This window comes from Saccopteryx leptura, chromosome 11 (genome assembly GCF_036850995.1).
Source record: "Saccopteryx leptura isolate mSacLep1 chromosome 11, mSacLep1_pri_phased_curated, whole genome shotgun sequence".
Lineage (NCBI taxonomy): Eukaryota > Metazoa > Chordata > Mammalia > Chiroptera > Emballonuridae > Saccopteryx > Saccopteryx leptura.
The window spans coordinates 32,641,873-32,657,801 of NC_089513.1; the positions used below are offsets into that span (position 1 = coordinate 32,641,873).

At 41.0% G+C, this 15,929-nt stretch overlaps 1 protein-coding gene across 3 annotated transcripts in view; it reads left to right on the plus strand.

Annotated features, from left to right (window-relative positions):
* Window positions 1–779: 779 nt before the first annotated feature.
* Window positions 780–15,929, plus strand: part of ZNF24 (zinc finger protein 24) — a 48,190-nt gene continuing 33,040 nt past the window's right edge. The window contains exons 1-4 of one of the 3 annotated variants that reach the window (XM_066353469.1): window positions 780–1,732; window positions 3,619–4,125; window positions 4,294–4,441; window positions 6,994–7,458. In XM_066353469.1, coding sequence (XP_066209566.1) covers window positions 3,706–4,125; window positions 4,294–4,441; window positions 6,994–7,458 — 1,033 coding nt within the window. In that variant the 5' untranslated portion in view covers window positions 780–1,732; window positions 3,619–3,705. Of the gene's footprint in view, window positions 1,733–2,268; window positions 2,419–3,618; window positions 4,126–4,293; window positions 4,442–6,993; window positions 12,468–15,929 lie in introns of those variants that run through there. The other 2 variants (XM_066353467.1, XM_066353468.1) reach the window with 2 other exon arrangements.

The following is a 15,929-nucleotide window of genomic DNA, read 5'->3' on the forward strand; positions in this document are numbered from 1 at the left end:
AGTGACCACGGGGTTATGTCTATGATCCCATGCTCAAGCCAGCAACCCGTGTTCAAGCTGATGAGCCCATGGTCAAGCCGGTGACCTCAGGGTTTTGAACCTGGGTCCTCCATGTCTCAATCCAATGCTCTATCCACTGTACCACTGCCTGGTCAGGATCTTTTGTGAGTTTTCTGATGCCTGACATGCAACATAACAAAGACAGCAATGGGCCAGACCATTCATTTATTCAACAAATATTAAGTTCTCTATAAACTAAGCAGTCAGCATCCTACAACTAGATGGGGATACTGTGGTGAAAAAAAAAAGAAAACAAGCTTCTTGCCCTTCTGGGGCATACAAAAACAAAACAAAAAAGTGAATAAATGAAATCACTTCTTTTTTTTTTTTCCTTTTTTTTTTTCATTTTTCTGAAGCTGGAAACAGGGAGAGACAGTCAGACAGACTCCCGCATGCGCCCGACCAGGATCCACCCGGCACGCCCACCATGGGGCGATGCTCTGCCCCTCCCGGGGCGTCGCCATGTTGCAACCAGAGCCACTCTAGCGCCTGAGGCAGAGGCCACAGAGCCATCCCCAGCGCCGGGGCCATCTTTGCTCCAATGGAGCCTTGGCTGCGGGAGGGGAAGAGAGAGACAGAGAGGAAAGTGCGGCGGAGGGGTGGAGAAGCAAATGGGCGCTTCTCCTGTGTGCCCTGGTCGGGAATCGAACCCAGGTCCTCCGCACGCTAGGCCGACGCTCTACCGCTGAGCCAACCGGCCAGGGCAAATAAAATCACTTCTAATAGTGCTACATAGGGTGGGAAGACTTCCAGGAGGAAAAAGGTGTTCAGCGAGGTTGAGGACCCCGGGGGCTTGGGTGAGGTCAGCAGGGAAAGTAGGGAACAGACCACAGAGGGCCTTGCAGGCCAAAATAAGTAGTTTCTATGTCATACCTAGGGCAGTCCGGATCCACTGAAGGCCTTCAAATAGGAAACAGTTTGATTTCTGTTCTTAAGTGATCACTTCAGCAGTTGTTTTGTGGTATAAAATGGCCAGCCTCAAGTCAGATGGCCAAGAATTTTACAAATTCAATGTGAGATCATTGCTAAGGCTCTCACTTGTCTCTTGTCAAAATAAAGCACTGTAGCATAGTCACTAGGAGCCAAAGGTTGGAGTCATGCCTTGTTTTCAAATCCTGATTCCCATCCGCTTAATAGTTGAGTTCTTGGCAAGTTATTTACTGTGCATTAGCTGTGAAATGGGGATAATTCAAGTTCCCACAGCATAACGACGTTGTGAAAATTAATGACAATATTTGCAAAACATGATGACGGTGCTTGGCACAAAATACTAAGCATGCATAAATATTAGCTTTTATTACTTCTTTCAGAGGATGACTGCAAAGATCATGTGAGAAAAGGCGTGCGAAAGGGTTTGTGAAACCGTAAAGAATCTCTTAATGGCAAAATTCTTTCTTTCTTTAACTTGTCTTTTAAGCAGCACACAGAACGTCGGGCTACCGGAGGAGAGAGGCACGAGGCCAAACCTAGCCTCAAAGCAGTCATTGTGGCTGGGCCGCCCCACCCCCTCCCGGAGTGCGTCTCCATGGCAACGCGGGGCTTCGCCTCTCCCCGCCTCCTAGGGCCTGCAGACCGGAAGCAGACCGCGCAGGGGGCTTCTGGGAAACGGCTTCTAAGCGGCGTTTCTGCGTCTGCCGTGAACAGCGAAGCTGCTGCGGATCCTGAGCCGGAGGTTTGCGCCGAATGGGGGAAGGCGCGTGCGGGGGATGCTGGGCTAGGGACTGCAGACTGCTTGGCATGAGCGAGCGAAGAAACATTCTGGGACCTTCCTCCGGTCCCCAGTAGGCGCGGGGGACAGGCCGCGGTGTCCGCGCCCAGCAGCTGCGGCGCTCAGAGGGGTAGACGAAAAGCCAGATAAGGCTTTCGGCACCCTCCGAGGATCCTACCTCTCGCGTGTCCTCCGCGACCCTCGTTTTTCCCCTCCCCCATCAGCCGGTTTTGTTCTATTTCGAGGCCCTGGCGTCTCGCGGAGAGTTCTGGGACTCGGTTCGGGCGGAGGTGGGAGTGGGCGGGTCTTGCGCGAGAACTGCTGGGACTTGTAGTTCCGCTGCGCGGCCGGAAGTGCTATGTCCCCGACGTTTTGTGCTGGGGTGGCCTTTGGTTGGCTGCCTTTGGAAGCCGCGCCTTCGAGTGCGGGAGGCTGGAGGAAGTCGGGGCGGGGGCGGGGTTTGCAGCGCACTCCGCAGGAGTGAGGTAGGAGGTCCGCGGAACAAGGCTCCCCACCCATACACTGTCGGGACCGCGGGCCTGCCTTCTGGGCACCTCGTTAACGTCCCATGAGCAGGGGAGCAGGGTGCCTGATGAGAGCATAGAAAGAAGAGAAATTTCTTCCAAATAAATGCTTGAACCATTGATAAGGTAGGAATAGTTACGAAGGAATCTGTTGGCTAAATCCTTTTTATAAGGCTCCCCATTCCAGAGTACTTAGTGAAACTTCTATGTATTACCTGTCTGTTAAGGTCTTTTCTGATCCTAGTCTTCATCTTAATAGGCTTACAATAAGTTTTTTTAAACGATTGGTTTTCAAATTCTGGACCCTGAATAGATAAGATACATTGAGTAGCTGCGTGGCCGCTTTCTAATATGTACTGTTAACAATGGCTTGGGCATGACTGTGCAAATACTAAGGAAATGATCTGAAATAGCTCAGGGTTTCCCCGAAGGTAGAAGCTGGGAAAACTGAGTCATCCAGTGTAAGGACAAGTGCAGAGGGACTGCGGGAAGTTAAGGTGGTCTGTGAGAGTGCCTTTCATAGAATTTGCTGTGATTAATGCCTGTCATAAATTTAAATGTAGTTATGGTGTGGTGCGTGTCTAAATAATATTTGCATTGTATAGCACTGGAAGCTGATTTCTTCAATATTCTGTTACGTGTTCCTGAGGAAATGCATAATTTTTCACATGTACTCTTAAGTGTGGAGAGTTCTTAAACATTTAAAAAATATTTTTTTAACTTAAAGTTTTGTCTAAAAATACTTTTTTCTTAAGCAGACACTAAAGAAGCATTCTAAGCATACTGTGTCAGGGAACACCAGTCTTGAATTGCTAGTAATGTGTACCACCATGTCAGATTCATTTAGAAAACACTGAGCTGGGCTGGGTTTTTTGATTATTGAAATAGGGTTTGTTGATTTTATAAGTCAAACATTTTCTCTGAAAGGCCAAATAGTAAATATTAGGTTTTTCAGGCCAGGTAGTTTCTGTGGCAACAATTCAGCTCGGCCATTGTAGCGTGAACTGTGAACAAATAAAATTATTTAGGGACATAGACATTTTAATTTCATATCGTTTTCACATGTTAGGAAGTATTCTTTTGATTTTTTTCAACTGTGTAAAAAAATGTGAAAACTGCTCTTAATGCAAGCATTGCACAAAAACAGGCAGCAAGCCGTATTTGGCCATGAGCTATAGTTTGCCAACTTCTGGTATAGATTATTCATTGGAATTTTTAACTCAGTGAAAAAGAAGAAATATTGTTACTTCCTTTATCAGCATATGTCCAAATTCTTAGGATATTTGGTCATATATATTTTAATTTATTTATTTTTGTTTGTTTTAGGAGTGCCTTTGAAGAAATAGAGGTATTTCCCTGAGGCCTGTATCCTGCCTGCCTTGATTATCTTTTCTTGAAATATTATAAACCAGGATGTCTGCACAGTCAGTGGAAGAAGATTCGATACTCATCATCCCAACTCCAGATGAAGGGGAAAAAATTCTAAGAGTGAAGTTGGAGGAGGATCCTGATGGCGAAGAGGGATCAAGTATTCCCTGGAACCATCTCCCTGATCCAGAGGTTTTCCGACAGCGATTCAGGCAGTTTGGATACCAGGATTCACCTGGACCCCGTGAAGCTGTGAGCCAGCTTCGAGAACTTTGTCGTCTATGGCTCAGGCCAGAGACACACACAAAAGAACAAATCTTGGAGCTGGTAGTGCTGGAGCAGTTTGTTGCCATTCTACCTAAGGAGCTGCAGACGTGGGTTCGAGAGCACCATCCAGAGAATGGAGAGGAGGCGGTGACAGTGCTGGAGGACTTAGAGAGTGAACTCGATGACCCTGGACAGCCGGTGAGCCTGCTTGTGTCACTTTCTTGGGTCAGAAGCACTGGCATATCAGTAGGCAGAGCTGCTGAATTAACGCGACTCAACTGCAGTATATGTTTTGTATGGTTTCTCTTATGTACGGTTAGTTGATTCTCATCAAATTTCTTGAACTGAACCAAATTTTATTTCCAGGTTTCTCTCCGTCGACGGAAACGGGAAGTGCTGGTAGAGGAGATTGTATCTCAAGAAGAAGCTCAGGGATTACCAAGTTCTGAGCTTGATGCTGTGGAAAACCAGCTCAAGTGGGCATCCTGGGAGCTCCATTCCCTAAGGCACTGTGGTGAGGGCCAGAATTCCGTGTGGGCAGAGGGTGAAAAAGAGTGTGGGCCTTTTGTCTAGAACCCGTTGCTTATTCCTTTGTGTGTGTGTGTGTGTGTGTGTGTGTGTGTGTGTGTGTGATTTCCGAGACTGGACACACTATGGGAGCTTGATTCTTTTCTCGTAACAACTGGTTTGCTGACCTCAGGTTGTTTTTTCTTAGACATTAACATCAGCCTTCTCTTCCCTTAAACTCTTGCTTGATGACTTCTGATTTCATGCTGGCTGGCATTTGCCTTGCTCTGAGCCAGCTCCCTACCTATAGACCAGGCTCCTGTATTATACATGCAATATTGTATATTTGTCATCTGTTCCATGTCCTTTCAATCTCCTGTCTAATTTTACTGGTACAGTAAACTTACCTGAAGTTACTCTTCAAGTCTATTCCCGTTTTATTTGTTGTTTGTTACTGAAGTCTTTCTGAATTTTCAGCTTTTTTTTCTTCAACATCCTGTCAAGAGTCATTTTTTAAAGAAGGTTCTTTTGTAGAAATGGTATTTGAGTAAAGCTCTTCGCCTTTTCTAACAATTAATATAAAAATAGGACTCCTAGCTATAATCTTTAAATACAGAAAAATTAGACTAGTCTTTACCAATATTTTGGCAATTAGCACCCCATACTTATTTTATACTTTAATGTAACCCAGTATATTCCTAAACCTGTTGGATTTCTTTTTCGTATTTATACGACTCGGAATGAAATTGTGTTTGAGACTGCTTTGGGAATCATTTCTGGAGGTAGTTGGCGATCACACTGGAGTATCACAAAATGGGGTCTGAGCAGGTGAATCAACTTTTCTTCCCAGCTGAGGGAGACAGTGCAGGTGAATCAGAACTTGTGGTGTGAGGCTGAAGTCTGCTGAGAATCTACAATTTTACATGTTTCGCAGGACATTCTGTGCAATAAACTTAGCAGAACACTATCCTTGGTGTTTGGAGGTGCCATTTTCCTGAGTAGAATACTTTTCCCCTACCTGAGTTTTAGAATAGTTTTCTCCATCTTTAAGTACCTCATTTCAGCAGTCTAGTCCCTACCACATCTGAGAACTGCTTACTTTGCTATTTGTCTCCAATTAACCTCCACACTCCACTGTTATTCAAGTCTCCCGACTTCACGCGTTAGTCCCTTTCACCCTTCAGTCTCTGTCGGTCTTCTCTCTGACTTTAATCAGTTCTTGATCATTTACTATAGACCTGTTCACTACGGCTCCTCTGAGTGCTGCTGCTCACCCTGTAGTAACTTTTGACTTCAAGGCCTGATGTTTCAGGAAAGTCTTAAATGAGACTTGCCTGTATAGCTGCGTATTGATGTGATGGTACCTCATGCTGGTAATTCAGGGTTTTCTTTCACTAGACACAGTTGAGGTTCAGAAATAAGAACTCATCTAGATACCATGAGAAATACCAGGTAGAACCAGCTTCTTTTACAGGAAAAGTTTCATTTATTAAGGGTGTACTGAAGGGTTTTTTTTTTAAGAATTTTTTTAAGATTTATATATATATATTTTTCATTTTTATTAGAGGAGAGAGAGAGAGAGAGAGAGAGGTGGAGGCAGAGAGAGAACAGGAGTTGGAGCAGGAAGCATCAATTCTCATATGTGCCTTGACCAGGCAAGCCCGGGGTTACGAACCTGCGACCTCAGCATTCCAGGTCGATGCTTTATCCACTGCGCCACCACAGGTCAGGCAAGGGTGTACTGAAGTTTGAAGCGTGGTGCCCCTAGTTAAGACAGGCTGCTCTCAGCTTATCTTCAGCTCTTTGTCAGGATTCCTCCTGTGTTCTAATCTTGACTGTGATCTCCTAGTCTTGCTCATTTCAGAGTCACTTTCCAACTGTTTGTTTTTTTACACCATTGTATTTTGATGTAATTTCACTCTTTTTCAAGCAAAAGAATATTATAATGATTTTCTAATGGTCAACCTTATTATATTTTTCTTCTTATACATTCCATCCAGGCCTGGCTGTGTCACTCCCACTGTCTCCCTAACAGTCTTAAAATCTACCATCTTTCTGTTCTTTGTTTTCTGATTACCATTTATAACCCACTAGCCTGTTACTACTTGTATTCAGATTTAACTACCATATTTCCCCATGTATAAGACTCACCTTTTTTCAAAAAATTTGAGGTTTAAAAACTGGGTACGTCTTATACAGTGGTTGTAGATTTTTTTTAATTTGCATTTCCCACTTTTTTGTGCTTGTTGTCTTTTTTTTTTTTTTTTTCAAATTTCAGGCCCCAAGATTAAGGTTTGTCTTATACATGGGAGCATCTTATACATGGGAAGTATGGTATTTAATCTCTCATTATGTGATTTCCCTCATTAACCTCATATTCAGTCATTTTATTTTTTCTTTCTTTGGAGATTAGGCAACCTTAACACCAGTTTCCAGAGTACTGTTTATAGATGTATACAAGCTGTAGATTTACTTTAAGTTCATTAAATTCTTTTTCTTTGGGTTCCTTTCTCCCAGAACAGGACATGAGTGATACTTAACATTTTCTGTTTGTTTCAGATGATGATGCTAGGACTGAAAATGGAGCGCTGGCTCCAAAACAGGAGATTTCTTCAGCAGGAGAATCGCATGAAGTTCCTGGCGCGCTCAATATAGGTGTTCCGCAGATTTTTAAATACGGAGAAGCCTGTTTCCCTAAGGGCAGGTTTGAAAGAAAGAGAAATCCTTCTAGAAAGAAACAGCATATATGTGATGAATGTGGAAAACACTTCAGTCAGGGCTCAGCCCTTATCCTTCATCAGAGAATCCACAGTGGGGAGAAACCCTATGGATGTGTGGAATGCGGGAAGGCATTCAGCAGAAGTTCTATCCTTGTGCAACACCAGCGAGTCCACACTGGAGAAAAACCTTACAAATGTCTCGAATGTGGAAAAGCCTTTAGCCAGAATTCTGGGCTTATTAATCATCAGAGAATCCATACTGGAGAGAAGCCTTACGAATGCGTTCAGTGTGGGAAATCCTACAGTCAGAGCTCAAATCTTTTTAGACATCAGCGAAGACACAATGCAGAAAAACTTCTGAATGTTGTGAAAGTTTAAGAAATTAAAAAAAGAAGTCAGCACTCAGGTCTTTTTCTTCAGAAATGAAGACAACATTAAAAACATGGAATGATACATAATAGTTTGGTTTCCCTATAAGAATGTTAGAAAATCCACTGGGAAATGTAGATAACTGTCACCCACTATTATTATTTCTTATCTTGAAAGAAATGGTGTCATACCTGCCTAGAAACTGAAATTTTAAACTTAATTCAGGTGTTCATGCCTAAATCTTCCATGTGATGTTTATATTCTTACTATTTTTTTCCAAATGATCTTGATTCTTTGTTTCTTTCTTTAAAAATTTCCTTTGTAGACAGATACATTAGTTCTCTTTTGATTTTTTAAATATTCTTTGCAAGAATACATTCCCTCCTATATCGAAAGGTAACAGGAATTATAAAGTCTGAAAACCAAATTCATGTTTTTAAAATTTTCTCTTTTTTTATCCAATTTGGATGCATTTCCAAAAATAGAAGATAAAGAATGACCGAAAGCTTCAAAGTAGAATTAGAAGTGATAGTGATAAAACATCAAAAAGTGGATGGGATGCCTAGATTGGGAATGATATAAAAATACTTTGCTCCAGGAATTGAAGTGTATTGAGAATTTATCCAAATGTAATTATCTGGCTGTAGGAGAGCTCAAAAATGGTGCATTCTGTCTGTAATTTGGAGGCATCCCACCAGTGAAAATAATGTTCTTCCATGTATCATTAGAAAGTGGACAGTTTAAACAAAAATCGTAAACGTGAAGGTAGAAATAACACTAGGGGAGAATTTGTAGTGAATGGCAGTGTTGAAGGGCAAATGTAAAAGGATAATAATGGTCCATCTTGGCTTTTAAAAAACAAAGGTAAGAAGATCCAATTCATTATTATTTTCCTTTCATTTTTGTTAAGGACAGAAAAATGCCTGAGCTGGGTGGGTAACAAGTATCAGGTTTGCTCTTTTATTCCTTTGGTAATAAAGGGTTGGACACCAGGCTAACAAAGCAGCCATGCATTCATTTATTATTAAACATTTTCTACCGACAAGGCACTGTGCTAGGTACTGTATCCCTACCATAAGTAGGTAGGTAATTCTCCCACTGTTAATTATTGGGAGACTGGTACAAAGCTGTTTCTTGTAAGTTAGCCTCTTGCCCACATTTGAGCAGTCCTGGGGGAGGTCACCTCTGCAATTTCCGGAGCCATAGTTCTCTTACCAGCGTATTGTATTGGGGAAAGGAAGACTCGGCTCAGAGAGCTAGCTAGCCATCTCCGCAGCAGTTTTCAGAGATGAGCCCAAAATTCTATCAGCTGGGAGGTTTGTGGGTTTAAAATAAAAATAATCAATCTCTAGTAGCATAGAGGTTGTATTTACATGTTGAATGGATTGTTCTATTTAAAAAAAAAAACTAGGTTATTAACAGCTAGTTTATTAATTATCAGAATTGATGGAACTATTTTTTTTAATTTTAAGTCTTAACACATTTTTTAAAATGTATAAAAGGAATAACATTGTAGTAGTAGGATTATATACTCCTTGGCTGAGGATCTCAAGTACTGTGGTTCTGTTGTTTAGTGGAAAACTCTGGAAGTTAAAATACAGAATATGAGGAAAGGCTTTTTTCTAATATAATGGGCATCATTATGTGGAAAATGACCCATGTGAATAAAAATATTTCATAGTTCCAGAGATTTTGGTTACATCTGGTGCTTGGATCAAGTTTTAAAAATGGAAGGTGAAATTTGCATGAGCCTGTTCAAAAGCATAGTAATAAATGCAAGGTCAGCTGGTGGAGAAGTGAGACAGAATGGAGCTTGTTTATAGATTTTCTGATAACTAATTATAAGAAATGTGCTTTATAGATTAAGATTTATTGAAGTATAAATATGTAGTAATGATATAATGTATTTTAAGTTATACAAGAAAATGTAGGGACTTTTGTTTGGGTCTTTTTCTCTGTGGCTGAGAGGAAACAGGTCAATGTTCAATAAAGGTATAGACTCCTGCTCTAAGATAAAATGACCTTGATTGATTGATTGATTGGTTGGTTGATTACTGGCTTCTTTCCAGTTATAAGTTGGCATATTTGGAATTCTGCTGGGATGACAGGATTCTTAGAGTAGGTAAGGAAGGATCCAGCTCTTAGTGGCTGGAATTTTATGCTTCTTTAGATTTTATGTCTTTCCTGTACATATACAGAGAAGATTCCACGTGGTAGATTTGTCTTAAATGCCAAAGATGTTTGGTATAATGTGATGAGAGCTTAGGAAAAGTAGTATTAGAGTTGGCAGATATGTGTTTGTCTTGCCAGCTCTTATACTAGTGGGTAGTTGAGAAAGGATTCAAAGGCTAAGGCAGGGTTCTGTGAGGAAGATTAGATCCCAAAAGAGGGTACACAGGAAAAGGAAGTGGTCTGTGTACCACTGTCTTCGATTAGGTTATGTCCCCAGTAGACAAGTTGATTTAAAATAATTGTTCAGTTGTTTATGATTTCATCTGTACATTTACTTACACCCACACAGATAATCACAGCAATTCTGGGGGCTGCCCAGCCTCTTATGAAGTGGTGATCTGGCAGTTGTCAAGCATTAACATCTGTTTGGTTAGCAAACAAGCAGTCAGTGTTAATGGCATGCAGACCGCTAATGCCTACCCAATAGGCAGTTAGCATTTGCTCATTATTGCTAAATTTTCCCTGGTTAAGCTCCCTGTATTCACACCCAAATTGTCACTTGATGGTTTAACAGTGTGTCTACCACATTTATGTAAGTTGAAGGGAGGGTCATATATATTGAAATAATCTGCATGCCAGGCATTGGATTCACACTATACCTATCGCACTTAGATTTGTAGTCTAGAAAAGCAGGATTCAGATTGTGTGACTTGCATGTGGCCAAGTAGAGCTAAAACTAAAATCTAGTTCTGTGAACTCCACAGACAACTTCTTCCAAATGCCATGAGTGGTGGCTGTTTAACCTTGATTTTAGGTTTTCTCTTTTACGGTTCAGATGCTTTTTAACTTTTATAGTTAACATGTGAAAAATATTAAATATGCTCGTTTAAATTTTCTATAGTACAGAATGTAAAGTGAAAGGGACATTCCTTCTCATAGTCTTACTCAGAAGTAATGATTACTTGGTTGGTTATTCTTCCAGACCTAGGCATACAAATTAAAGCAAAAATGTATTAATAGTGGACACTTGTGGTTCCTAGAAAGGCACTGTTTGAAGTGCTTTACCATGGATTAACTTAATCCTCCAGTAACTATATGAGGTAGGTACATATCCCCATTTTACATGTATTGCATTGAAATTTGCTTCCCCTCCTTCTTAATTTGATATATACGTTGTTTTTCAGATATACTATGTATTTCATTGCATGAATATATTGTAATTTATTTAACCAGTCCCTGGATAATTTGGTTTCCAATTATTTGTTATAGATAAAGGTATAGTTAACATCTTTGTACATATATTTTGCTGCCTGTGTGGGTCTTTTCTGTAGGATAAATAGAAGTGGATTTTTTGGGTCAGAGTGTGTGCACATTCAGCATTTTAAGAGATGCAACCCAAAAGATTGTACCAGTTTATAACAATTTGCAACTTCATCAATAGTAACAGTGCCTGTTGGCCTACACCTTCACCTGTCTTGAATCTTTAAATACTTTTGCCAATCTGATAGGCAAAATTTATTCCCTTTCTTTGATTATTAATAAGGAGGAACATTTCTTTATATGTTTATTGGCTGTTTGCATTTCCTTTTGTGAATGGTGTTTGCCCATTTTCTTTTTTAATTATGAAAGTATGAATGACTGCCAGCTTATTGTACACAACGTAAATGATACACACAGGTATGAGAACAACAGAGACCCATTTCTCCAGCACTTCCAGTTCCATTCCACTGCCCACGGTTTAGTATACGGCCGTCTAGTCCCCTTTCCACACATTTCCATAGGAACATAACGTGAATATAGAAAAACTATTTTTACCTAAATAGGATCATAAGTATATATTCTACAGTGTTTTGTTTTGGTTTCAAAAACCTATCCTGAGGTCTTTAAATTTCTTTAATGGCTGAATAGGATTCAGTATTATGAAAATACCATTATTGAACAATTCTCTTATTTTTTTCTCTTGCTATTACATTGCCAAAGTAAATCTGTTTTCATACATTTTTGTGCATGTGTGAATATTTCTCTAGGATGGAGCTGTGTAATAGGTGGATTGTTGGATCAAAGAGTGTGCTCTCTGATAGACCCTCCTTAGCCTTCCCAAAGGCCTTCATTACTTTATATTTTACCAACTAGATGTAAAATGCTCATTTCCCCATGTAGCCTTACCTACACTTGATACTTTTATCTGACAGAGAGAAAAAAAGAATTCTTAATTGCATTTCCTTGATTAATGGTGAGGTGGAGGTTATTCTCATGTTCATTGGCCATTTATAGTTTTGCCATGGATTGTTCGTTCATATCTTTTACCTGCTTTCCAGTTGGATTATGTGTGAATATTTGTTGTTTTTGTTCAGCATCTCCCTGTCTTCTGGTAACAGAATCCTTATTTATTGTGGGGAACCCGTTCCCTGTGGCTTAGGTGAGTACACGATCAGATCTGGCCTTCCTGAGTGTTTCAGCTCCCTAGCCACAGTGATTAAAGAGTAGGCATGTAACTCAAGCCAGGCTAAAGGAAGCCCTCAACAGAACTTCTGCAGAAACTTGGAAAGAAGGCTCTACGGAGATCCCATGAACTAAGGACCATATAAGCCTGCATTTGTACCATGTGGAGAGAGTTTGTCTGAGGAGAAACTCAGGCTAGCAGAAAGGAAAGCAGACTGAATTCTGATGCCATTTTTCTGGAGGCCCTAGATCCAGCTGTGCCTAAAGCCTGCCCTACCTCCGGACTTTAATGTTTGTGAGCCAATAAAGTCCCTTTCTTGTTTAAGATAACTGAATTGGGTTTCTGTCCTGATTAATATAGGTTATTTGTATTTTCTTATTGATTTGTAGAAACCTTTATAATTTTAAATTCTAGACTTATACTTTATGCGCTATATAGGTTAATAAAATTAGCACGGCCTTCCATGATTTGGCCTCTTTCAACCTCTGCCATTTGTTACCCCGCTTTATATCATACATCACACAGGTACTTCACATAGCAACCATAATGGAACATTGATGTGGGGAATGTTGTGGATGAAAGCTTTTCACATAGTCACATGCTCAGGCATTTCTCTTCCATCCTTCACTGCTGGCTGTCAGACTGGGGATTATGCTGTTGATCTGTGTTGCACCCACCTCCAACCATTGTCCCTGGGACATTTACCTCAAGGGCATCTGTGTGGCCCTTGGAGTCTCCCATAACCTCTGTACCCCTTCCAGGATTCTTGAGGGTCTTCATTTTATTTTTAGGCCTGTGGATCTGAAATTGCCACAACATAAGAGTTTGGAGTTTTATACCTATTTATATACTGCTGTGTAGGAAACTACATGTGGCAGTGGGAAAAAACAAACTATCGTGGTGAGCAGTAAAAAGAAAGGAAATAAGGGATACAGTAATCAAGGAGGAATGGCATTGTAATTTAGGTTGTTCAGGGAACATTTCACTGAGAAAGTGAGATTTGATGGACAAATGAGTAAGAAAGCAAGCTGAGCCTGGAGGAAAGATGTTCCAGGCATGTGAACATGAGGACAATGAGCTGGATGTGGGAACAAGGCCTCATTTGTTCAAGGAACAGCAGGGAGGCCAGTGTCTAGAGCAGAATGAACGTGGGGGGAGTGGATGAGGCCGGAGATGACCGGGGTGAGGGTTGTGGGCAGGCGGGGATCATAAAAGACCCGGTTAGCCATTGGTGCAACTGTGACTTATACTGCTCACAAGAATTAGAAGACATTTCAAAATAGATATGAAGCAATAAAAAACAGAAGCATTTTATTTTTTATTAACATCAGAAAAAAAGTCAAAGAAAGTTGATTATGCAACTTATTTCATTGGTGAAAATGCACTGTCCAAAAGGCTGAGAGTACTGGAGTGTCTGCACGTTCCCTGATCCCCTCACTTTTGTGAGCGGTGTGCTTCGAATGAGATAGGGAAGGAGAGGCATTAGTTGCTGAGCATAGAAAGTGTCCAGCTATCTCTTTAAACTCCCCAAAGTTCCTTTTTTAAAAAGATTTTATTTTACAGAGAGGAAGGGGGGAGCAGGAAGTATCAACTTATAGTTGTTTCACTTTAGTTGTTCATTGCTTGTTGCATGTGCCTTGACCTGGCAACACTAGGGTTTCAAACGGGCCACCTCACTGTTCCAGGTCGACGCTCTAGCCACTGTGCCACCACAGGCCAGCCACCCAAAAGTATTTATTTATGTATTTTCTTTATGAAGGTAATATAATGGAAAAGTTTAAAAATAAGAAGGCTAACTTTAAAGGAGTAATCAAATTGATAAACTTCTGGCCAGATTGATCAGGGGAAAAAAAATAGGTGAAAATTACAGTCGTCCCAGTCATATCATGGTTCACTTTTCACAGTCTCACTGTATCACAGATTTTAAAGTTGTATATATCTGATTTTGTATCATGGGTTTTTCACTATATCATGACATTTTGCGGTATATAGGTATTTTTATATTTTTTAATTATTTTGTGGTAAAATAAGCATTTTCTAGCCTAAAAAATTGAAAGCTATAAAAATTCAATTAAAACATATCAGTGAGGGTAGGGTCACAAAGAAAACCAGATAGAAGGTGATGGAGGACGATTTGACTTTGAGTGAGGGGTATGCAGCATAATCAAAGGTCAAAATAATCTGGAGATGTTTTCTCGGAACATATGTACCCTGATTTATCAATGTCACTGCATTAAAATTAATAAAAATAAGATTAAAAAAATATCAGTATTCACTGGTGAGTATCCACATAGAATTTTATATGTTGTTAAAATTAAGTAGGTTTAGCCTGACCAGGCGGTGGTGCAGTGGATAGAGCATTGGACTGGGATGTGGAGGACCCAGGTTCGAGACCCTGAGGTCGCCAGCTTGAGCACGGGCTTATCTGGCCAGGGTTGCTGGCTCCAGCAAGGGGTTACTCAGTCTGCTGAAGGCCTGCAGTAAAGGCACATATGAGAAAGCAATCAATGAACTAAGAAGTCGCAACGCGCAACAAAAAACTAATGATTGATGCTTCTCATCTGTCTCCATTCCTGTCTGTCTGTCCCTGTCTATCCCTCTGACTCTCTCTGTCTCTGTAAAAAAATAAAAAAAAATAAAAAAACTTGATAAAAAAAATTAAGTAGGTTTAAGAGTGTAGAAAGTGTTTAAGAGTATAGAAAGTATAAGAGTGTGGGAAAGGTTTATAAGAGTGTGGGGAGGGTTTATAAAGCCTTAAAAAAATATATAAATAATAAAATAAATATACGGTCACTACGTTGTGGATTTTCACTTAACCCCTGTGATAGACAAGGGACCACTCACTGTATATCAGGAATGAGGTGTGATATTATTATACATCATACAAATTCACATAAGTTCTAGTCAAGTTTGCTAACTTCCATCCTGCTGATTCCACTATTCACTTAATAGATTTACATTGAGCCATCAGCAATATATTTGTATAATAGACATTTTCATTTGCATTCAACAACAACACGGGTTTTTCTTTCTATTTCATGGGGATTTCTCAGCCTCAGTGCTGGTATGTCCTAATTTTTTTGGACTTTCATATATTGGGATGCCTGAGGGCTCAGTGTTCAAATCTCTTCTACCTATTTCACTTCCTAGGCAATCTTATCTGTTCCTATGTCTTTAAATACTATCTCTACCACTCTATGTCTCAGCCTAGACCTTCTCTAAACTATAGGTTTGTATTATCCCTTTGCCTGCCAGGCATACCCATTTTGATGCCTGCTTTAGTCTAGGTTCTTAAGAAAACAGAGCCTAGGCCCTAGCCGGTTGGCTCAGCGGTAGAGCGTCGGCCTGGCATGCGGAGGACCCGGGTTCGATTTCCGGCTAGGGCACACAGGAGAAGCGCCCATCTGCTTCTTCACCCCCCACCTCCTTCCTCTTTGTCTCTCTCTTCCCCTCCCGCAGCCAAGGCTCCATTGGAGCAAAGATGGCCCGGGCACTGGGGATGGCTCCTTGGCCTCTGCCCCAGGCGCTAGAGTGGCTCTGGTCGTGGCAGAGCGACGCCCCGGAGGGGCAGAGCATCGCCCCCTGGTGGGCAGAGCGTCGCCCCTGGTGGGCGTGCCGGGTGGATCCCGGTCCGGCGCATGCGGGAGTCTGTCTGTCTCTCCCCATTTCCAGCTTCAGAAAAATAAAATAATAAAAAAAAAAAAAAAAAAAAAAGAAAACAGAGCCTAAGAGAAGAGCTTACTGTGAAAATTGTATTGTGATGTAATCCCAGGAAAAGTCAACAGGGTGAA